General features: G+C 43.0%; 1 protein-coding gene across 7 annotated transcripts in view; it reads right to left on the reverse strand.

The window, feature by feature from the left end:
• Positions 1–25,472, reverse strand: part of LOC126354052 (anoctamin-7-like) — a 725,127-nt gene that overhangs the window by 241,266 nt on the left and 458,389 nt on the right. For all 7 annotated transcript variants that reach the window (XM_050003410.1, XM_050003407.1, XM_050003408.1 and 4 more), the window contains exon 2: positions 9,359–9,489. In XM_050003410.1, coding sequence (XP_049859367.1) covers positions 9,359–9,469 — 111 coding nt within the window. In that variant the 5' untranslated portion in view covers positions 9,470–9,489. The remainder of the gene's footprint in view (positions 1–9,358; positions 9,490–25,472) is intronic.

The raw sequence follows: 25,472 nt of genomic DNA on the forward strand, positions 1-25,472 counted from the left end.
TGCTAACATACAAGGACCATCGATTCATGAGGTTGTCTCCATACCCTTACACTTCCATCCGCTCGATACAATCTGAAGACAGACTCTTCCTACCAGGCAACACGTTTCCAGTTATCAGCGGCCCAATGTCGATGTTGAAGGGCCCTGACGAGCCGTAAAGCTTTGTGTCGCGCAGTCATCAAGGGTACGCTAGTGGGTCTTCTGCTCCGAAAGCCCGTATCGATAATGTTTCGTTGAATGGTTCGCACGCTGACACTTGTTGAAGGCCCAGCATTGAAATATGCAGCAATTTGAGGAATTGTTGCACCTCTGTCACGTTGAACGATTCTCTTCAGTCCTGTGCTTGCAGGATCTTTTTCCAACCGCAGTGATTTCAGAGATACCGGATTTCTATGTTCAGGTACCCTCGTGAAATGGTAGTAAGGGAAATTCCGACTTCATCGCTACTTCGGAGATGCTGTGTCCCGTCGCTCATGCACCGATTATAACACTGAAACAGTCAACGTGTGTGTGAATTAAAATAAAGAAACACGTAAGTCGCATAAGTGAATAATATCTCGCATCGTAATTTGTGTTTCGTCCCGGAAAGTTTAACAAAAATAGTAACATTTTTATCCAAGCGTCGCCAAGTCTGGGGACCGCGAAGTATATAAATCAAACGAAACCAGAAGAACAACTTCACTAGCTATTTCGAGGTATGAATTTTTGAAGAATAATGAGATGTCAATCGTCGGCTTCAGAACACCGTATCGGGATGGAGCGAAGGGGGCCTCTTGGTTCACTGTCAAGCAAAATCAATCAAAATTTGGTATAAATATATGTAGTCTACTTTTAATTTACAGACCCTACTTTAAACAGCAAATCTGCGGAAGTGAAACATGACAAAATAAACAACCATACAGACTTTCTACGAGTATGTGAGAAAATGAGAGGATAAAGTGATGATTTATAAACTGTGAATGCAGAATAATTCGTAGTTGCGCTAAGCAGAGTGGAAGAACTGGAGTTGCCGAAAGTAGTATATGGGCTGCAGCGTAAGCTCTAGCGCGCATTTAATGTCAATGACACGCTAATAATGGTGATCAACAACCTTACATCACTTTACATAGTAATTAATCAAACCTACTTCCCCATTTGAAATCATGTAGTAGAAACCATGCATTTAGACAGTGAATAACTCCTTAGTGCAGCAAAGAAGACTTTTCTTCTGATTATCTAGTTCTTAGAAATAATGAGAAAGAGCAAATAACTTCTTTGGTCCCAGAATTGTGGAATCCAGAGCTAGTGTGACTATTTTCGGAATAGTTTCGCCACTGCCGGTGTGGACGCTTTCACATGAAGTCCAGATGAATCTTAGTAATGTTAATCAACGCTAGGGCTCGTCAGTCGTTTGTATCGACCTTATGGGTTAGTGCGGTTTACTTAGTTTAACTTAAAGTAAGGAATATTTCACCTAGGTGACGGCGACTCTGCGTTCTTCAATGTAAACACCAGCTTCGAACATCAATTACTATATATCCTTTATTGCCGTTCCAGTGCAGTTGCACTTCTTCTGGCGACTAGTTTCGAATTACAGAGTTCATTTTCAAGCCAGGCTTATTAAACTTGCACTGACAGTGCTTTGGTTATGTGACAGACAATTTACACACAGATAATATACACACACACAATAGAATCTAAGACAAATTTCATAATGTAGATATGTTCAGAAGTACGTAATAGACCTGGCATTAAAATGAGCTTTGTAATTAGAAAATAGTCACCAGAGTAATTAAACGCAAATGTGACGGAATTACAATGAATAATTCATGCTATTCAAGCTGCTGGCCCTGTCCTGACTTCATGTCGGAAATACGTCACAGCTATTGCTTTGATATCAATTGATCCTTTACAAGAATTTTCCTAGTAGCCACAGTATCCTGTAATTCGATATTAAAATTTTCAAATATGTGAGATCACGAATTTAGTCGTTATTTGGTGGACCATCGCTGTAACTGGAGAGGATTTTAACCAAACCAGTCTAACTGCAATGAAATAGAACTTAATCGGCGATTGTACGATTTGCTATATAGTTTGTAGTTTAGCTAGTGCTATTTAATATGGGCAGTTGTAACCCGGTCATTTACATGTTCAGCTTAAATTGGCGGGTTTCGTGCGTTAAGAGTTGAATCCTGTGTATACTACCAGAAAGCGTCTGTTACTTATTTTCAACGGCGGAGCTGTCTAATCTGTGTTATTGGTCAGAAATGATCGAGCATGCGGGCTATAGCATGGATGCTTACAGTACACAATAATCTCGGTTCGGGTATCATACCCAAATAAAAATGCCACCAGTTGTCATCCGCGTTTTTGTGACATGATGGAAGAAGATGTCTTAACAGGTTGTTTTTGTAACGGAGCACGTACTGAGTACTAAGTTTCGAGTCCCGGTCGGAACACACATTTACAGCTGTCCTCATCGAGGTATATCAACGACACCTGTCGGCAGCTGAGGGTTTCAATCAAGTATCATTTATTTCTAGAGAAGCTGCACGGTCATCAATGGTATCTGTTCTTTCAAGAACACTATCTTCTTATGAGTACGATGAAGTTGGTGACTGACGATGCTAGGCCCGTGTTATCTTCGAGCCATTCCTCGAAAAAAATGTTGCGTTACGGGTAGCTGCTATGTTTTATCTGCAAATACATAATCGTTTCTTGCTGGAAAGAGCAGTACTGTCGTACGGGGCGAGATAACTATATCAAAAAACAGTTCGACGTGTCTTTACACGCACTGGAGGTCCAAATTATTGTCATGCAAATATACTGTCATCGATCAGCACAGATCCAGGGTAGCCTTTAACTTCGTCGAAAATAACGCGTTGTAGCAGAGCTGAGACTCTACGACGATTTCCACCCGCAGTGATATACCCGAAATAGTTCACTGTGAACAGCAGCTGAAAATAAAGCTTACTAGATCAAATATTAGTCTTCACCCTAAGGGGGCAGCCCTTTTTAAAATTAAAAAAAAAGATCGATTTTTCAGCTTTACATGTTCTTCGGGATGTCTCCTTTATTGTAGTATTGATCCCAAGTTCGCCGTCAGTCCGTTATCAAGTTACACGGCGATTTGTGAAAGGTGTCTCCGAAAACTACTCACAGCGGGAAGAAATGGTCGACAAGTAATCTCTACGGCGGCCTAACGAGGGTTATCGAAATTATGACTATACTAGAACTTTAGATCGGACCAGCCGGATACAGCTTCTAGACTAGTCGGACGAAAGGTATATCGAATGGGGGCGAGCAGCGTAATAACTGAAGCCTTTGGAGAGGTCTACAGGACGCCGGTGGCCACAAAGAAAATGGAGAACCTCCCTTTGAGTCTGGAAGCATTGGTGTGTGGTTCTGGAACAGCTAACAAGAGATTTGTTTAACTGAATTACAAAAACTGTAACATGTAACTTTGAATGCGTTTTTCACGAAATCTATTTTCTTCAAACTGGCAGGGAAAATCACAGAACGATAAATAAGATTTTGATTCGAATTCGGTGCCTGCATTGTATATTGAATTCTCTATCAGCGTATAAGCAGCCGTTACTCGATATCTTCAATAGTCTACTTTTGTTGGGCGCTTTTGTTTCGATAAGTCACCATTTGTTGGAATTTAATGTTTTTTTGGTATTCTTTTTTCTGCCTGAAAACGTATTGAAAATGACTGACAAAATTATTTTGTTACAGGTCCAATAGGAGAACTTCGGGCAATGCCGCCGATGACGGATGTTGGGGCTTCAAGGGATCCTTCCACCCAGCGGTTACAGGGAGCGTCGGATGTGCACGCAAAAATGATTTCTTAAGGAAATAAGCTTAAGTAATAAAACTGTGTCGTCATATTCGGAGTTAATTTTTATTTTACTTGAAAAATTCAGGAAAACCACTAATGGAGCTGAGATGGTACTAGCCATTCACGTGACGCTCCATGGCTGTCGTAAGTTAGGAAAGACGGTTTTATGGAATCAGCATGGTAGGATGGGTAGACAAGGGAACTTAAAAGAATGGCATAATGGAGCTATCGCATTTCGTCGGGCCCACGACCGCACCGAGAACAAATTTGTCCAATTTGTCGGTGTGTCAACACAGTCTGGTCTAACGTGTCTACAATGAATGGTATGTTACTAGCAGAAATGTGAAACAGCTAAGACCAGCAGTTGTAAAGGACTACAACCAGGGATCGGAGACTAATGTCGCACCTTATTAATGACAATCTATTTCAAAAACGATAGTGAAAGATAATGGAGATCCATGTGAACTAGCGAACATCGCGAAAGGAATTGCTTGTACATAAGGCTGCATGTCTTCACTGTGGAAACAACAAAATATGTAATGTAGTTGACTGGAGGCGCGTAGTGTGGTTTGACAAGGAGAAATTTTGCTTCTTTTCAGCTGATGCAGGACGTCGAATACTTCGATAGTCCAATGAGGCCTTTAAGTCGCAGTGTGTGGTGTGTAGTTCACATTGTAGGTGGGTTCGGTGATGTTTTGGAGGTGTTTTTCGTATCTTCACTTAGGATCTTCATTCATGAGGATATTTATTCATGAGGATATTTATTTTCAATTTGTTGGTGACCAAGTGCTAATCTTTCTTCTACAGCTTCATAATGAGTACCCTTTGTACATTCCCAAGACGACAGCAATCTTGTTTAGAGAGAGATGCACAAATGAGTCCTGGTTTGACGGACACACTGGTACCCACCGGACCTCGACTGCTCTTCAATACTACCCAGTCTCAAAACCCGAAGGAAACTTTGGGACTGGGTGCAACTGTGAATGAAACTAAGCAAATAACATCCTCGCGATTTGGTATCTCTACGAATGAGTGACTTCAGTTCGGTACTGTAACCTTTAGTGGTCTGCTGCAGACGATGCCTTGATAACTAATTAGCTTTAATTAAGGTGATGTTTAGGGCAGACGAGTTCTCAGTCCCCGGCAAGCGGTGAGAATTGCCATCCACCTCCTTGTCGCCTGCTGCCCTGACCGTGGCTGGCACCGAACTTCTTTGCTTCTACACTGCTGGGAATTGAAATAAGAACACCGTGAATTCATTGTCCCAGGAAGGGGAAACTTTGACACATTCCTGGGGTCAGATACATCACATGATCACACTGACAGAACCACAGGCACATAGACACAGGCAACAGAGCATGCACAATGTCGGCACTAGTACAGTGTATATCCACCTTTCGCAGCAATGCAGGCTGCTATTCTCCCATGGAGACGATCGTAGAGATGCTGGATGTAGTCCTGTGGAACGGCTTGCCATGCCATTTCCACCTGGCGCCTCAGTTGGACCAGCGTTCGTGCTGGACGTGCAGACCGCGTGAGACGACGCTTCATCCAGTCCCAAACATGCTCAATGGGGGACAGATCCGGAGATGTTGCTGGCCAGGGTAGTTGACTTACACCTTCCAGAGCACGTTGGGTGGCACAGGATACATGCGGACATGCAATGTCCTGTTGGAACAGCAAGTTCCCTTGCCGGTCTAGGAATGGTAGAACGATGGGTTCGATGACGGTTTGGATGTACGGATGTACCGTGCACTATTCAGTGTCCCCTCGACGATCACCAGAGGTGTACGGCCAGTGTAGGAGATCGCTCCCCACACCATGATGCCGGGTGTTGGCCCTGTGTGCCTCGGTCGTTTGCAGTCCTGATTGTGGCGCTCACCTGCACGGCGCCAAACACGCATACGACCATCATTTGCACCAAGGCAGAAGCGACTGTCATCTCTGAAGACGAGACGTCTCCATTCGTCCCTCCATTCACGCCTGTCGCGACACCACTGGAGGCGGGCTGCACGATGTTGGGGCGTGAGCGGAAGACGGCCTAACGGTGTGCGGGACCGTAGCCCAGCTTCATGGAGACGGTTGCGAATGGTCCTCGCCGATACCCCAGGAGCAACAGTGTCCCTAATTTGCTGGGAAGTGGCGGTGCGGTCCCCTACGGCACTGCGTAGTTTCCTACGGTCTTGGTGTGCATCCTTGCGTCGCTGCGGTCCGGTCCCAGGTCGACGGGCACGTGCACCTTCAGCCGACCACTGGCGACAACATCGATGTACTGTGGAGACCTCACGCCCCACGTGTTGAGCAATTCGGCGGAACGTCCACGCGGCCTCCCGCATGCCCACTTTACGCCCTCGCTCAAAGTCCGTCAACTGCACATAGGGTTCACGTCCACGCTGTCGCGGCATGCTACCAGTGTTAAAGACTGCGATGGAGCTCCGTATGCCACGGCAAACTGGCTGACACTGACGGCGGCGGTGCACAAATGCTGCGCAGCTAGCGCCATTCGACGGCCAACACCGCGGTTCCTGGTGGGTCCGCTGTGCCGTGCGTGTGATCATTGCTTGTACAGCCCTCTCGCAGTGTCCGGAGCAAGTATGGTGGGTCTGACACACCGGTGTCAATGTGTTCTTTTTTCCATTTCCAGGAGTGTAACTGTGGTTCAGTTGATGCTTATTTGAAATGCTTAACTGGATAACAGAGAACGCTACAAATCAGAGAACATGTCTGTCGTGGTAAAATCGTAGTATATTGTACTTCCTGCAACACGCAAAAGGATTTACTAGCATGACGTTATATTTAAAGAAAAGAGCACTTCCTGTCTCTTCTTACTGCGGGTCAAGAATAGTACACAAGAAACATTCACACAATAGTACAACCTTGAATTAGCTTGGCCCATCCCCGAACTATGAGAGAGTTCGAGGAGAGAAATCACGGAGAACGTTATCGGCAAGAAAAGGTAACGGAAGCCCGCGCAGCGAACTTTCTATACAGTTCTTAAACAGCACTCAGTCTATGGTGTGCCGACGATAACGAGCATAACCGCAAACGCCGCTGAATATAGGTGCTGCCAAAAATTAGGCCTGTTTCACACTGGGACACTGGTGACGGTCACCAGCAACGTCACCGAAAGAGATACATTCGTTTGAACTGGAGCATTCGCACCGGGGCACTACACTGCCTCACCGAGCCACTGTGATGCAGCAGTGACTGACCATCGCCACATGTGACGGACAGGATCACTGTGTTCAAGGCAGTCACCGCCGGACATGCATTAGTCTGAATTGCAGTTTCGCACTGGGACACAGATAACAGACTCAGCGCTGCAGATCTGCCAACAGACGGCAGTCATTTTTGAGGCAGTGACGCGAAACATTCATTCTTCATTACACTGTAAACATTGTAGCCATGAGTTTAGATTTGATTAAGACGGAAGACTTCAGTGAAGTAGAAAGTCGTCCTGCTACTTGGGACGTCAAAAGCGATGACTGTAGCAATAAAGTGATGAAAACGAATGCTTGGAAAGAAATAATGAAGTTTGTGCCTGATTTCAATGAGGAGAACATGGAAGAAAAAAACAAAATTGGTGAGTTGTATTTTATCTTTTCAAATTTAAAACCTTATTTTTGGGACCATAAAAGAGTAGCGAAACTTAGTTGCTACATCTGTAAAGGCTAGGAGGGTAGTAACCTTCAAGTACATTTGCACCCCCCACCCCTTTTCTTTTGCATTTACCAGTATTATGTGTACCTTTACGCAGTCTTAATGCGATAAGAAGGGGGAAAATGGATGAGCGTGGAAACCATGGACTCACCCCTACAGGGCGAATGAAGATGAAATCTAAAAAAGAATACTTATATTTCAAAATTTTCATAACATAATTAACTGTACGTCTTATCGTCATCTTAAGGCGCTCCGCCTTATGATCAGAAAAACAGTTAAAATATTAATCTCCATACCTGTGATTTCATCTTTCACTTCTTCAAGCAGCTCATGAATGAAGTTTTCGACATTCGAAAATACTGTAAAAACTCAGCTTGTCTCAGATCGACATATGGAGTATAAAACCTTTTTTCCAGCCGATCTCTTAGTGGATGTAAATGTAATGAACGTTTGTCCTCATTCTCCTCCTCTTGCTTAGAAGTACTGACAAAAGTTCCTGCTCGCTCGAGTCCATTTCACTAACTAGTCAGTTGGCAATACCTGCGGTGTTTGATACAGCAGTGTTCATCAAAATTACCGGTGATCGTCGCTGGTTACAGCCACCAGTGTCCCAGTGTGAAACGGTCCTTAGTGTCATCTCGCGAGTGGAGGCACCACTACGGAAAATAGTGTACTAAACTATCACCGATACCAAGATGGTGGTTGGCTCCGCACTGACGACCGTCGTAGCTGTTTACGTCCGCTCCATTAAGTCCACTAGTAACAACTGGCCTTTATTGCCGTCTCTCGTCACTGTTGGTGTCCAAGAAGCCCTCACCATAGTATGGTTCCGTCGTTGAGAGCCAGGGCGTATAGCCAACCTAACCAGCATTGCTGCTACCACTAGCACTCCTGTGCAGTGGTCGGAGCCCTTCCCAACTCAGTCGCTGTTGCTCTTATTGTGGTGGGAATTTCGCGGAACGGCGGGCCCTCGTGCGTCCTTCCGCGGCTAGTAGCCGTGATCTGCACTAAAAGCTAACAGCTGCGTACCCTCTGCCGATGTATGCCGTCTTGCGGTATGATGTGCATCTTAAAAATTCGTCTGCCCCGCGAGCCCGTGCTGGTCTCAAATCGTCGTGGGAAATTAATTTGACATCATACAACTTGAGATTAATTTAACGAGTTTTGAGAATTATTTTATCGGCTCGAGCGGCATAGCAAATGAAAGGTAATTTAACGAACAACCTGAATCTGAATGAAAATTACTGATTAAATTTTATCTGTACAATCTCCCTTTGCCACTGACCATACGGCAGTGTAGATTGGTGACAGGCCTTGTGGCCAGTCAACGAGAATTCTGCACTATGCAATATGCCAGAAACTTTCTCCCAGAACTAAGCCCATTATCAAGGCCATATGTCTCCGGGCGAAGACTATGTTTTTGTAAGCTTACACCTAAAAAAACACCTTCTGAACAGACCTTGAAGGGCCAACGGTACCGACTGGCCACCGTGTCGTCATCATCAGCCCTTAGGCTTCATTGATGCGAATACGGAAGGGCCAGCGATCAGCACACCGCTCTCTCGGCCGTTGTCAATTTTCGTGACCACTGTTGTTGCTACCTGTGAATCAAGCAGCTACTCAATTTGCCTCAAAAGGGCCGAGTGCACCCCGATTGCCAACGTCACTCAACAGACCTAGAAGGTGATCCAGCCAAGCGCTAACAAAGCCCGATAGCGCTTAACTTCTGTGATCTGACGGGAACTGGTGTTACCACTGCGGCTAGGCTAATATGGAGTTCAGATCAGTCATCAAGTCGATTACAGCTTTAGACAGACGCTAAATTTCTAAAAGGTGATGCTTTGTCCAGTTTACCACAACAGCACGCTGGCGACCGACCTGAAGGATGCCCTGTCGCTCGAGCTCACGGTTGATGCTGCCGTAGCGCGTGGAGAACTCCGCGCCATTCAGCTCGTAGCGCTCATCTCGGTGGCGCTGCTTCCTCGACATGGCCGCCGGCTGCTCGTCTTCTGCACACACAAAAAATGTGGTCCGAATCAAATTTTGGCACTACATGCAAATCACCAGTGTACAAATGCATGGTCTCACGGAGATATAAACCAATAAAACCTTTTCCAGCCTTCAGCAAGGTGAAGTGGTTCAATATCGACGAGCTTTCGGACGAGTACTGGTTGGCCATTGTCACCACTTGACAAAGGGTGAGGAGCACTTGTCAGAAAGCTTGTGGATATGGAACCGCCTGGAGGCCCGAGAAAATTTTGTTAGTACAATTCAGACTCTCAATTACCCAGTTACGTTTCTCACACAGTGAATACAAGTAGCAAAAAAGATTATGTTTTTGGGATTACATATGGATCACAGCCTCAAGTCGAAAACTCCAATATCTACCATTAATGAAACACTTTAGTTAAATTAAGTTTGCAATATGCATGATAAGAGCAAAAGGTTATTTAAAAAGAAGCTACTTCATTACGTGTACTAACATTTTCTAATGAGTCATAGAATCACTTTTTTGGAGGAAAAAAACTAAAGTGACAATGTTTTGAAAACAAAAGCGTATTATAAGAACTTGCAGCTTGGTCTTTAACTCCACCACATAAGCTACATCACTTAACGTCCTCTAGCAGGTTATTAAATTCATGTTCACTGTGCGCCTGGCTTCTGTCTCTACTAATGTTAATTCCTTTAAGTGTTTGTAGAGAGCGTGCTTGGTTCAAGGGTTGTATTCATGCCTGTCATTATTGGAGAAAATAAAAATTTTGTTAATGGGAAACGAATTAATGACTATACCAGTTGTCTTAAGAGTCGTCAGGCGTATTTCCTCTGGTTTTTAGGCAAGTATTTGCAGTTTATTTCTCGAAATGTCTTGCTCTAATCATACCAAGCAAATAATGGTCATCACATTACGGTATGTTGATAATTATTACTTCCGGACCGTCTAATCACGACAGAATCAAACACAGATTTCGTGCCCTCCGCGTTTGGCCTTTATTACTTGCAAGAAGTTTTCAGTGGCTTGGAATACATAAATATTTTCGTTTATTGGTTTACATTTTGGACATTGGAGGTTAGAAATTGTTATGGAACTTTCGACTTTTCTATGACGTGGTCATAATTGAAAGTTCTACTTACAGATTTCGTGGGTGCTTATCTACATGTGTTCTTTTTTTTTAATGCGCTACAGGTATTCTTCGTCAGCTTCCTGCCATTTAAATTTAGTTTCCAGAACACCACAAACAGAACACTCGTTTTGAAGTTATGTTTTGGATGGCATTGCCAACTGCCGAATGTAATTGCTAACTACTGTATGTGCTTTTGTGGTGTGTGGGGGTGTGTGGGGGTGAGTGCTTTGTACCGTGTTTCAAAATCCCTGCATGCCATGCCCCTGTATACTGCATCTCAACACTGGCATTCACGTTTGTGTAATTAATGATCCTTGGATTTTGTTCCCTTGATTATCAGTATACCTAAGTTTGTTTGAAGTGTTAGCACATTTTTATATGCTAATTCTTTAGAATATTTGCCACTCAGTGTGTGAGTTCACTCGTGTAAGTCAATGTGTACTGTGCGCTTCTTTTTTGTGTGGTGTTTTCGTTGTGTATGTGTATTGTGTGTATTTGTGGGTTTGAGGCAAGCGACTTTTCCTACCTTCTGGATATGTCGGATGCATTCTCTCTCTTTCGTACTGGTGTTTTGACCGAGCATGTGAACTGTGTATGTGTCATTACTCTCAGCTACTTATGATGTTTCTTTCATAATTTTTCTTGTTGATGGAATCCTGTTTATTCTCTACAACATATATCCTAGTGCTGCTAGCTTCTGGTTATGGGGATGATTTGATATGGGATGTACTATTGTGTCTGTGGCACCAGTTCGCTATAAAATATCAAAGGAAAGTTTACCATTTTCTTTTATTATTGTCATATCTAGAAAATTTGACTAGATGATCCCAAAGTAATAATTATCAATATATTGTAGTACTGTACGGAAGCGAGGACGACAGGGCTACAAAAGCTGCAGATGGTCATTACATATTTCATGTGATGCCGCTGTCAATGGTCAGCATCTGTTTGTTTCCAGCTACAAACATGTTTTTTAAATCGAAATTTTATGGTCCCATATTACTCAAGTGCAATATTCGGCTTATCAGAACTACTGGCAAAGCAAAACACAGTAAAATCTTTGTTGGCCACATTTTTGTTGCCTGCCTTACCTCATTCTCATAAGCCACCCTTGACCCCCTTATCTGCTACCACCATGCAGCAGCGCTACTCAGTCGCTGTCTGAGTACTGGTTATACTTTGTATTTTATGGTTGTGTTAATACGTATCACTATACACAAAATCTTTTTAGACTGGACAGTTATGTCGAAAGGGGACGTAAAATTCCGCTTTAAAAACCATTTTCTGTGCAACTGGAAACAAACTGATGCTTTCCGTATGCATTGGTTGTCATGATATTTGTTTGGGACGATTCCGCATACATATCGCAAAAATGACATTGGCAATATCTCGTAGGAGAGAGACCCTGTATGTATAAAGAATCGTCACTCGATCAGTGTGAACTATTTCAGAATGATGCACAGATCACCAACACTACATTAAAATCATGATTTCCACAAATTTGTTGTTGCCTTACACATTAAACATCCTAACGAACAAACATATGATTGTGTTAGATGGAAAGGAAATATTATCGTGAAGTCTGCCATCAGGGACATCTGAGATCAGTAATTGTAACAACAATATGATTGGTGTAAGGTCTCATGATCTCCTGACCATTTCTTACATATTCCACAATCGTACTCTGCACATCAAGACACTTCAAAAATGACTCTGAGCACTATGGGACTTAACATCTGAGGTCATCAGTCCCTAGAACTTAGAACTACTTAAACCTAACTAACCTAAGGACATCACACACATCCATGCCCGAGGCAGGATTCGAACCTGCGACCGTAGCGGTCGCGCGGTACCAGACTGTAGCGCCTAGAACCGCTCGGCCACTCCGACTGGCTCCAAGAGGCTTCAGTCGAACCCAAACTCGATAAGGAAGAGTCAATTTTGTATGAATTCATGGAAGCGATATGCAAATCTAATAAGCAAATCGCAAGTGCGCACTGAGGTTGAAAAAAGTTGAAGCTGGCGTACAAAACATGACAGCCACAGGAATATTCGTTCTGAAGAGGAAACCAGACCTCTGGAAACACCGTCCTTTTAGAGGACTGGGTCAACAACATACCTACTTCGGCCGAAGCGACCGCCCAGAGAGGAGACAGCTTTTGCCGGAGCGAAGGGATAACGACCCCGGTGTTCGATTTAAAAGCAGATTACGGTACATTTTGTGGGAGCGCCCAGAAGACGCATTTTTTCACGGACCGACTGGGTAGTTACGGAGTTGTTCGACTTAACAAAACGTCATTGTCCCGTTTAAAAGAGCAACGATGATTGGCTGAATATTTCTGACACAAAGAGTCAGAAGAGTGAGGGAAGGCAGCAATGATATACCCTTGCAACTTTTCCAGAAAAAGGGGCCGTTATGTTGTCGCTCTTGGAGCGGGAACTTAGCCAGTGCGAGTGCACTTGTACGTGTACGCAAAGAGTGAGGAACAAAGTCTCTCCTCAGTACTTCACTGGGAGAGCACCTCTGTCATTAGGGAATCGGAGTGACATTCTATATTGAGTTGCTCATGATTAAGCATTGTTCACTGTGTTGGCCGCCACACTTATTGTATAGTGTGAACACGGACAGAGTACTAGTTAAACCACTGTGAGCGAGTATTTACTGGCATCGCGGTGGACTGGTTATCTGACCAGTGTACCATGCCAATAGTTAGACTAGGGGCGGATAGGAGTCCTTAGGGAGAGTTTGATTGCAAGTCAATCCAGATAGAAAGAGATAGTTGTGTTATTTGTCAGCTGCAAGTGACGCAGGCAGCAGTCATTGCAGCTCACAGTATTATGTGCTACAGCATGTGCGAGCCCCATCTGTCCTCCATAACTGTATACTCCATTACATTTCTCAAGCGACAGCCTTGACTGTACCTAGAAAAGTCATTGAAGTTGTGTAGGCGTGGCTCTGAGCCATTCTGCTGACTAGATAACATTCTTAAAGAAAAGGGAGAAAAGAACCTTTCCATACTTTGTAACATAATAGCATTCCTATCCATAAGAGGCAATCTGTTGTTCCGAAAAGAACCCGAAAATTTATTATTTTATAAGAAAAAGCTTCACTCGATTTCTCAGAATTTTTTGTAATAAATAATATTTTTTCTTACAGTAACTGGCAATACTCTCGTACCCAAGCATTCCACTAGCTACATAAGAATATATATAATATCTGTGTGTCTTTTCCTTAACAGCGGACGACTCCAGAAGATATTTGTTGCTGAATGTTTTTCAAGCAGTTCTTGTTGGTATATTAGGAGCGTCTGTCTGACTTCTGTAGTAGTGTGAGGTGGAAATTGTTTCTTGTAGGAGCCACAGGGTACTTGTTGGATCAATCCATTGTGCAACTTGAAAGACTAAAACCCACATACTCACACCGTGATATCAGATCCCTTTCTGGTGGATGAAAATGGGCACTAAATGCTAAAAATAAAATTCTCCAGGTGCGAGTACGAATCTCACTGAGTGCTCCCTACAAGCTGAATTATTTATCTACACAGTTAATCCATGAAGGGAATCGAAAATCTCAACGATTTTTGCTTGTTATTTGCATCGATACTGCCGGTCGTTGTGGCCGATCGGTTCTAGGCGCTTCAGTCTGGAACCGCGTGACTGCTATGTTCGCAGGTTCGAATCCTGCCTCAGGCATGGATGTGTGTGATGTCCTTAGGTTAGTTAGGTTTAAATAGTTCTACGTTCTAGGAGACTGATGACCTGACATGTTAATTCCCATAGTGCTCAGACCAATTTGAACCATTTTGCACCGATACTGGCAAGATATTGGTTCCTGGAATTCAAAGAGTTTTGAGAATGTTTTAATTTTAATACGGATAAGAAATGAGAAAACAAATGTTTTTCGTGTGATATAACTATAAATTAACAATTTTCTAACCTTTTCCTTCACTTGTACTGTGAAACCTTTCTTACTGACAGATTTCGTGATTCTAGGTCAATGACAGTTCTCCACAGGTTTTAATGAGTGAGTTTGCGAGTATGAAAGTATTTGATATAAATGGCGTTATCTTTGGACTGGATTCCCTTAGAAGCTTCAATTTTTACGCCACCAAGGAACCGTAGACTTCAGCATGTGACCTAAATTTCAACTTCATACGTCTATACAATCTTGAGCAAAGGGGTTCTTGACAGACGGACAACAAAGCGATTCTATAAGAGTTCCATTTTTACCACTTGAGGCACGGAAATCTAAAAGGAAGGAAGGAAAAGAAGTGCTCCTTGTCCAAGCCGTGAAAGCCCAAGGTATGTAGGCCGGCCGCAATGTCTTCCTGTGTATTGCACCATCATGTGGATGCGATATGGATGAGCATGAGGTCAGCACACCGCTCTCCCAGCCATTTTGCTGACTTTCCAGACCTTGACACCAGTACTACTCACTAATATAAATCCTCAGTTAGCATTACGATGCTGAGTGCATCCCCTAACAGTCCTCACACCAAGGAAAAATCACTGGCAGAACCGAGTATCTAACCCGGGTCCTCTGCGTAGTAGTTAGTCGCGCTTACCATTTTTTTATATAGGACCAAAAAGCAGAAGGACAACGAAATCAGATTATATTCTAAATTGCAAACTAAGAAAAATTCCAATCCGATTGCAAGGATTATATACGCTCATGTACATATACACTTCATCTGTACACATTTTACAATAGAACTGAAGCCATACTGAGTCAAAACACAAAATAAAACGAGCAGGGAAACTGCAGGAGATCAAGCTAAATCAGATTTGAACATTTATAACAAAGAAAAATGAAATTAACCAACACCTTGCCGTCGGAAAACAAGATTCAACAGAAACTTCCTGCCAGATTAAAACCGACCGAGACTCGAACTCGGGACCTTTACCTTTCGCGGGCAAGTGTTCTACCATCTGAGCTACCGAAGCACGACTCACGCCCGGTCCTCACAGCTTTACTACTGCCAGTATCTCGTCTCCTACCTTCTAAACTTTACAGAAGCTCTCCTGCGAACCTTGCAGTGAGTACCGGGCGTGAGTCGTGCTTCGGTAGTTCATATGGTAGAGCCCTTGCCCGCGAAAGCCAAGTCTCGGTCGGTGCATACAGTTTTAATCTGCCAGGAAGTTTCATATCAGCGCACACTCTGCTGCAGAGTGAAAAATCTCATTCTGGAAGATTCAACAGGTTGGCTGAGAGTTCTCGATATCGAGGCATTTGCAAGCATGTCCAATAGGCTTTGATCATGTACTGCATGAAGTTCATGTGATCTTCCCCTTAGCGTTATAAAACAAAATTAACGAAGAGTCCCAGCTATCATATAACGGTATAGGTTTTCGACCGTGAAAAGAAGGAAGAATCTGGGCTTAATATGATGCCCGTAGTGTACACAGTCTTAGAAGATCGAGTAAGGAAGGTGAGTTGCGTCCTCAGCTATGGGATAGGAGCGGACTGGTGCTGGAAAGCTACAGGGGAAATAAGCTCCCGTGGCATAATTCAGCTAAGTAGATGAAGTACAGTACGGCCTACGGAGGGAGTCGTCGAAAGCTTGAGATTACATACAAATCCGACGCTGCAAGAAATTCCTGAAGCATTTGTACAAGAATGTCACCGCGAAAAATTACATTCTCATCTTTTCGTCTAGTGGTCTCCTTCACTGCCCAAAAAATCTCGGAAGTACCGAGATTATTTTTAATAGCATATAATAATTTGACGATCCAAGCACGTTGCAAAAACAGCGGAGCATTGGTCCATGTGGGAGGCTAAATTCATCAGCTAGCACAGCATTTGCAAAATCAATATTGGAATGTGTCGTCAACCAATCAAAAGTGGCATTGGGAAACAGGTTTACGAAAACCTGTTTTTGGAGCTCAATGTACACCTAGTGTGTGACAAGGCAGCCATTCATGCCACACCGTGCCCTCACGCAATGACTACAATAAATGTTTAAGCAATGCATGTCACATTAATTTCTGACAGGAGATGGAAACAAGCTATCTAGATTTTGTAAAAAAGTTAAAAAACCCTCCAAAAAGTGCTTTGATACCCAATAATGCAAAGAAAAACACATTAAATGACTAGTTTCGCCGGTTCATACAACCATCTTTAGATCAGTTATAAAATTTGCGTAGTGCCACCTAGTAAAATGAAGGTAGGACGTCTGCACCTTGCAGTGCATTCTCATATAAGAGACTATCTCAATAAAATGTTGGCTGTACCAGTGATGCTTGACCTGAGTGCCTAAATAGCGCTTAAGACAAGGAGGGTTAACAGAGAAGAGATTAAAAGCCTAAGGATGATTATGTATTAGTTTCTTTTTATCAAAAATCCACTGACTGGTTTGCTGTGGGGAGCCAGGACTGACTTTCTATCCTGCGCCTACCTCTTTCTCTGCTTTGAGGATCTCTTCCCCCAACGTCCTCGTTTATTTGTAGAGTGTTTTGCACTCTCTATGTTGCCCTACAGGTTTTACGCTCTGTGCGGTTCCCTGATATCTTAACACATGTATTATTATGTGTCTCATCTTGTTATCAGTGTTTCCCAGACGTTCCTCACCGAATCTGCGAAGTACTTATATTCTTATCTGTTCCTCTAATTTTCAGTATTTTTCTGAACCAGCACAGCTCCAACTCTGCGATTCTCTTTTTTCTTCCGTATTCCCAACGTACATATACAAATTGGCGATCACTAAACTAAAAGTCATTATGGAAGTACAGTGCAGTATATTGAAATCTCCAGCCTAGAAGGCGGGTCTCCATTTAAACTTCAGTATTAAGTTTGTGCGTTTTGGATCTTACAGGTCAATCTCTCTTAAAGCACAACTTGGTTATTTTTTAAGATTCCGTCTCTCAGCCGGTAAAAGCGGAAAATTTATAGGATCGCTTTATTGTTCGTCCGTACGTCCACTGAACCCTTTTTCTCAGGAACAGGTAGACCCGTCAAGTTGAAATTTGTGTCGCATACTAAGGTTTAGGGTCCCTCGGTAGTGCAAGAGTTTGAAGCTTCTAACTCAGTGCAGCCAAGAGATACTACCATCTGTGTCACATGTTTTGATACTAGCCAACTCACTCATTAAAACCAATAAGGTACTTCCCGTTAACCTAGAATTATGAAATTAGGCGGAAAGAAAGTTTCACAGTACAGAGAATGGAAAAATAAAATGTTAATTTGTAATTATATAACAAGAAAAAATTTTCTTTTGTAATTTATTATCCGACTTCATACTTAAAACATTCTCGAAAGTCTTGGAGTTTCCGAGACCAATATCTTGCTTGTATCAGTGCCGGTAAAAGGCAAAAATCATGGACGTTCTCGATTCACGGGATGGATGAACTGTTCATAGACATATTGTTCGTAGGGAGCTCGCAGTGCGCGAGTCCTGTTCGCACATGGCCAAGTGTAATTATTGATTAAAGATCATCTATGACGCTAAAGGAAACGCATACGGGTATAAAGGCAGTTTCAGAAACGTGATAACATCGAAGGGATACAAACTGATGATGTATGAGATCTACATGTCTATTCCACAAACTACCTTATGATATGCCTTTTCCCATTCCAGTGGCGAATATTCTCAGGAAGAACTAATACCGGCGAGCCTCTGTGTGGACTCTACTCCAATTTTATCTTCATGGTCTTTCGCGACATGAACATAGAAACAGTTGTATACTGGCTGACTCTTTTGTGAACCTATGCTGTCAGGACTTTAACAGTGGACCACACCGTGATGCATAGCGCCTCTCTTGCAGCATCTGGCAATGGAATTCGCTGAGATCTCTGAGAAACTTTCACGCTTACTAAATGAATCAGCAACGAAACGTGCTGTTCTTTTTTGTGTCTTCTATGTTTCTGCTAACAGTCCTGTCTAGTACAGATCCGTGACTGACGAGCAACATTGAAGCATTGGTCGAAGGAGTATTTTGTGAGGTACATCCTCTGCTGGTTGACTACATTTTCTGACGATTCTTCCAACGAATCTCAGTCTGGCGTCTGTCTGCTTTAACTACTCATAATTTTATACGATGTTTCTACTTCAAATCACTCCGTGCGCATACTCCTGCATACTTTATGGAAGAAATTCCTTCCAGTGATTGTTCCGCAATAATATAATCATACAATAAAGAGTCTTTCTCTTTATGTATTCACAATACATGTATTTGTTTATGATGCTGAACTGCCACTTCCTGCAGAAAGCGTCGATCCTGCATTTCGCTACCATTTCCTAGCGGTGTGGCTTCTCTGTATACATCATCCTCAAAAAACATCACGGAACTTTCGAGGTCTAATAGGCACATGTATTGTGAAAAGTAATCGTCCCAGTGCACTCCCTTGGGGCATGTCCGAAGTTCTTTTACGTCTGAAGGCTTCTCTCCATATAGAATGACATGCTGTGTTCCATTTACTAGAAGCTCTTCACTCCCGTCACACATTTGATCTGATATTCTGTACGCTCGTATTTTGTTCATTACATGGCAGTGTGAAACCACACAGAACGCCTAACGTATCTCAAGGGACTCTGCCCCTACTTAGGCGCTTGTATCTACTGTTTACTGGATCTCATGGACGATCAGACCGAGCTGGGTCTCACGCGATCGTTGTTATCGGAACCCATGTTGGTTTCTACACAGGAGATTTTTGTTCGACTTGAGCGTAAAACACTTCACGAAATTCTACAACAGAGCGACGTCACAGTTTCTTGAAAGTGGGACTGACCTGTGCTTTGTTCCATTCATTAGGAGCGCTTCGTTCATCCAGAAACCTAAGTTACACCGCCGCTGGAAGAGGGGCAAGTTCTTTCGCGTACTCTACGTAGAATAGAACTATTATTGCGCCAAATCCAGTCATAATGACCAAGGAGTTTAAACTGACCAACTAATCTGGAAAAATTTTCATGTAAAGGAATATATTTAAAAGTCGTCATTTAATCGCCATTTCTCACATAACTATTTCAGTGACTCAAGTTATACTAAGCTTCAGTCTCAAAAATTCATATTATTTATAGTTTACCGTGGCGAAATCAAATTTGTTTTTCAATAAATCTTATGTGATCTCTTATGTTTCTTCGGTGCCATTGATTAATGGTGTGCTTCCACTTGTTCTGCTCTACGCATAAAGTGGGAACGGCAACTCGGCAGGACACCCTGAAGACTATTAAACATGAACTTTTGGTAAAAGAAAATATAATAATTAGTATGTGCTTATGGCAGCGAGATATATGCTTTCATTGCGAAAACCGTTCAAAATCTGGAGTTTGCTCGGAGTGCAATGGTGAGACTCATGGTGGTAATTGTTGAAAAGGAAAGGGACAGGGACAGGGACAGGAAAACAATCGAATGGAGCAGGGAAGATGTCACGACACAAGACGTAGTTATTTCTAATGAATGTGGTCTTGAAGAAAATAAATACTCACAGCCGTAATTTTATTAATTGTTTTATCTGACTACCAGTTTCGATGTCTCATTGCCACCATCTTCGGGCCCCTACACAAGTAGTTAGATAAGTCATCTAAGCGTCCACGTTACTATAGGGATCACTAATTTCAACTGGATTTCATAGATTTCTAGACCTTCTCTGTAGACGTGGACTCTTCATGTGTCTAAGGGGGGACGTTCATGAAATTTAACCAAAAAGTCAGTTATCAGTTTATTTTTTATTTATTAGTAGAACTCATGGACAATAAGTTCCCAAAGTTTCTATGATGAAATCGCATCCGAACTGCCTGCAAAATAATTAAATGTGACGCGACCTCCCTGCCATGCCCACCTTTTGAAGCAACATTTCAATACCAGCTTGGTTTTGTTTTATTTTAGGGCGCAAAGGCAACTATGGGCATACGCACCCGAATACCAGCTCGGTGAGCAACGATTCCATGAATTACTTCAAGTAAACTTGCACGGGATTGATCTAGAAGCTGTGAACCCTGAAATCCTGAAAATGTGTGTTCATGGCAAAACACAGAATACAAATGAGTGTCTAAATTCACACTTATGGAAACTATGCCCTAAACCCACACTTCCAGTTTTCAGAATTGCAACTTATAAGCCACTTCTTCTATTTAATAGTTCAAATGGCTTTGAGCACTGTGGGACTTAACTTCTGAAGTCATCAGTCCCCTAGAATTTCTTAAACCTAACTAACCTAAGGACATCACACACATCCATGCCCGTGGCAGGATTCGAAACTGCGACCGTTGAACTTAATGATGGGAACATAGGGAAGGTGAAGCTATTAGAGAGAATGGGCATTAAGGTAAAAAATGTCACTCAAGACATCATGACTAAAATGGGTTCACAACTCCTCTTTGCAGCTGAAAATTCAGTTGAAGACCTGGTATAGGAAGGAAGTAAGAAACAACGAGAGAAGGTTTGAATGAAAAGAGGACACCGAGTACGAAACTGGGGACTTCTGAAGAGGCGACATGAGAGAAATCATTAGGTTGAACTTTAAATTGCATTTCCTGAATTTGTTTTAAATGTTTATGTACTTTACCTTCAGAATCCATGAAGGCTAGAATTATGAAATGCTGTACATTTATGTCTATAAACGCAATAAATGTTGTCTCTGGAGTAAATTTTGAAATTTTAAGTCCAAGCTGAGATATAGGGCAAAGTACTTTGATTTTTGCATGGATTTTATATTATACCTACAGAATTATAATTAAAAGATTATTAAAGTTCTTCTCTTCAACATATTCAAAAAACTTCACGAGAAGTTTACCATTGGTATAAAGAGATTAAACAGAGAAAATTTTGTAGTAATGTCGTTGTTAGTTTCCCAAAAAAGGTACATATGTTATTTTTGAAAATAGATTTTTTCAATTCCTTAAAAAGTTAAATATGTATAAATCAAGGAACTGTGCTAATATCATATGAGGCTCGGTTCAAAATTCCACTGACATATTAAAAATTGTGGATTTGATGCATCTTTTAAATAGTCTGCTTTTTCTTCATGAACGTCTCCCTCTTAAGAATGTACTGCATGGAGAAGTCAGAGCAGCAGGTGATGTGTGGACGATGACAAACTCTTTGTACGGGCAGCATGTCGTGATCGTGTCTGTAGTAATCTCACCACGTGCCTCCTTAAACGTTTTCATTTTCTCGTTGTGGCTATAGTAGCTTTAGTGCTTTCTGTTTCGAGAAATGTTTTGCTACAGGTAACAGCTGGTGCTTAGACGATAAACAGCTGCAATGCAAGTTACAGGCACGCAACGCAACTAGCTGATCAGAAGGTCTGGTTGTGACCCTGTAATTTTTGTCTCTTTCTATTGACAACAACAAAAAATGGAGTATATTCTAGAGCGCTCTTCGTGGAATCTATTTACATTAAGCACACTGAATCGTGTACGCATGTGAGGATTGTACATAAATATGAAATATAAACAATGCAACCATGTACAGGCTAAAGAGAACTATATTACGGCTATCTTAATTTGCTTGGTAAGGGCTGAACAGTAACAACTCTACGGAATTCGTCGATTATCGGTCCTTGTAACCTTCAAAGAATTCCCCTTTCGTTCACTGACTTTTTGCAGCGATTTTTCCATTTTGCGAAGGACTGTGACGAATTTTCTCGATGTCATCAGTACTTTGAGAATGGTGTCCTTTCATCATTGATATTAATTTCGGAAATAAAAAATCGGAAGGAGCCAGGTGCGGCGAGAGAGGAGGCTGTGGGAAGACAGTCATCTGATTTTTTGGCAAAAAACTAACGAGTTGATTAAACCTTGTGTGCGGGTCCATTGTCGTGGCGCGAGGACCATGAGTTACCTCGACACAAGTCTGGTCTCATTCTAAGGATTTTTTTCAAATCAAAACTAGACATGATTGTCTCTTATTAGGGAGTTCCGCGATCGTTCATTAAAATAAAATATGGCGTTTCAGTCTTCGATCGCTGTTCTTTATTTTCAATCAGTTACCGGTTTCGGGCTAGCTGCCCATCTTCAGATCATATGTTGTAGTTACAGAGTAACTTGTCCGTACAGAACACACGGTTCACTGTCATAAGTAAAACTTATGTCATAAGTAAAACTTATGACAGTGAACAGTGTGTTCTGTACGGACAAGTTACTCTGTAACTACAACACATGATCTGAAGATGGGCAGCTGGCTCGAAACCGGTAACTGATTGAAAATAAGGAATAGCGATCGAAGACAGAAACGCCATATTTTATTTAAGGATTTTTTCACATAACCGTTGCAAAACAGTCAATCGGCGATTTGTACCAGATCTTTGATGTTTTGAACGTGAGAGTCATCAATTCCAGTGAAAGACCTTCCTAGTCTAGAATATTTTTAAAATGAGTGATGATCACTTTTAAATAACAAAAACCATTTATAACATTGTGTAAGATCCAGAGTAATAACTATTTAATCTTGTTCCAAGGGCTGAAACGTTTCAGTGAAAGTTTTCCCCAATGTTATGCAAATTTTATACTGTATCGTTGCTCCTGAAATACTGACATTTCAAAAATCATCACTATTACTTAAACAAGTTGCTCTCAGATAACAATATGTTGAAAAATAAACGAGATATCCAAACTCCAAAAACACATGGTTACGAACTAGCTAATGCGCAAGGAAGGACTGTTAACAGCATACCACTAAATATGTTCTGCTAACAGACGCCGCTGTGCAGCTTCAACTTTGTAGCTTTAACAGTATCAGTCGACATAAAGCCGCGCGGGGTAGCCGAGCGAACTAGGGCGCCTTGCCACTGTTCGCACTTATGAAATTTTACATGATTAAACTCTTCCTCTGTAAGCTGTCTTAGGATTTACATCACAGTATTTAAGGTATGTCTGACACTTAGTGGGGGTAGCGCATACGAACACTGAAATTTGCCATCACATCATGTAGAGTCAACTAAAATGGATTCAGGTCGCCGATTCAAGATCGTCCAGCGTCGAAGGGTGGTGCCGCTAAACAGTGTCTTTCAACGTGCTCTAGAAAGAGTAGATATAAGGAGCGACATGGGGCGAATATGGAGCCCAATCCATCGCTGTGTCAATAAATTTGCAATAATCCAACGCAATGACTATCCAGGCCACAAACTGTTCCAAAATTGCAACTTAACGTTCACTAGCGATAGTTTCTCGCGCGAAAAAGGGCATACTGCAGCCCAAATGGTACCTCTGGGAGGATACAGAAATGGGCATTTTCGGAGCCCCAAAATCTCCATTCAGGTGATAGTGCGTTTCATCCGTGAAGCGGACGCAGTCAGCGTCAAGTCCTTCGTTATAAATCACTGTGAGAATCTGGTTCACAAAGGTAGCCCTTTGTCGCACAACACGTGCAAGTATCGCCTGGTGTGTTTGGGGTTTGGATGGATACATGTTTATGCTCTGTATCAGTTCTTTATGCACGCTGGAACACTTCAAACCAGTCTCCGCTGCAATTCTTCTGAAGCTTTTCCACGGATTTCGCTGAATAATTCCATAAAACGTGGCGACATATTCAAGAGTATCTACCGTTTTTCCTGGGGACCAACGTTCTCCGCTAGATTATCAGCCACGCTGCACGTCCGATGGAATTTGGGGAAGAGCTTGTGAACTGTTTTCACATCGTTTCTTTCAGCAGCACTAAATTGTGCTTTAAAACTGCGCCTTGTTGCCGCAGGACTGTTTTCTAAAATGTGGTAATCCAGTAACATAAAAAAAAGTTGTTGAATGGAACGCAAGACAAACCTCTACCCTCGGTTTAGTAATCTCCTTTTGCGTTTGAACTGTGGAACTGTTCGCTCTGAGCTGTGGCCCTCTGTTTACAGGCATTACATATTGCTATTAAAGCTCCATCTGTTAGCGCTATTTAGAAACTTTTCTATAATCCTGCATAAAATTCTTATAACTTTCACAATGATCAGACAGTTTCTTGCACTCGTCTATCGATCTTAGTTTTCAATATACACTCCTGGAAATGGAAAAAAGAACACATTGACACCGGTGTGTCAGACCCACCATACTTGCTCCGGACACTGCGAGAGGGTTGTACAAGCAATGATCACACGCACGGCACAGCGGACACACCAGGAACCGCGATGTTGGCCGTCGAATGGCGCTAGCTGCGCAGCATTTGTGCACCGCCGCCGTCAGTGTCAGCCAGTTTGCCGTGGCATACGGAGCTCCATCGCAGTCTTTAACACCGGTAGCATGTCGCGACAGCGTGGACGTGAACCGTATGTGCAGTTGACGGACTTTGAGCTAGGGCGTATAGAGGTCATGCGGGAGGCCGGATGGACGTACCGCCGAATTGCTCAACACGTGGGGCCTGAGGTCTCCACTGTACATCGATGTTGTCGCCAGTGGTCGGCGGAAGGTGTGCACGTGCCCGTCGACCTGGGACCGGACCGCAGCGACGCACGGATGCACGCCAAGACCGTAGGATCCTACGCAGTGCCGTAGGGGACCGCACCGCCACTTCCCAGCAAATTAGGGACACTGTTGCTCCTGGGGTATCGGCGAGGACCATTCGCAACCGTCTCCATGAAGCTGGGCTACGGTCTCGCACACCGTTAGGCCGTCTTCCGCTCACGCCCCAACATCGTGCAGCCCGCCTCCAGTGGTGTCGCGACAGGCGTGAATGGAGGGACGAATGGAGACGTGTCGTCTTCAGCGATGAGAGTCGCTTCTGCCTTTGTGCCAATGATGGTCGTATGTGTGTTTGGCCCCGTGCAGGTGAGCACCACAATCAGGACTGCATACGACCGAGGCACACAGGGCCAACACCCGGCATCATGGTGTGGGGAGCGATCTCCTACACTGGCCGTACACCTCTGGTGATCGTCGAGGGGACAGTGAATAGTGCACGGTACATCCAAACCGTCATCGAACCCATCGTTCTACCATTCCTAGACCGGCAAGGGA

The sequence above is a fragment of the Schistocerca gregaria genome, chromosome 3 (assembly GCF_023897955.1).
Source record: "Schistocerca gregaria isolate iqSchGreg1 chromosome 3, iqSchGreg1.2, whole genome shotgun sequence".
Lineage (NCBI taxonomy): Eukaryota > Metazoa > Arthropoda > Insecta > Orthoptera > Acrididae > Schistocerca > Schistocerca gregaria.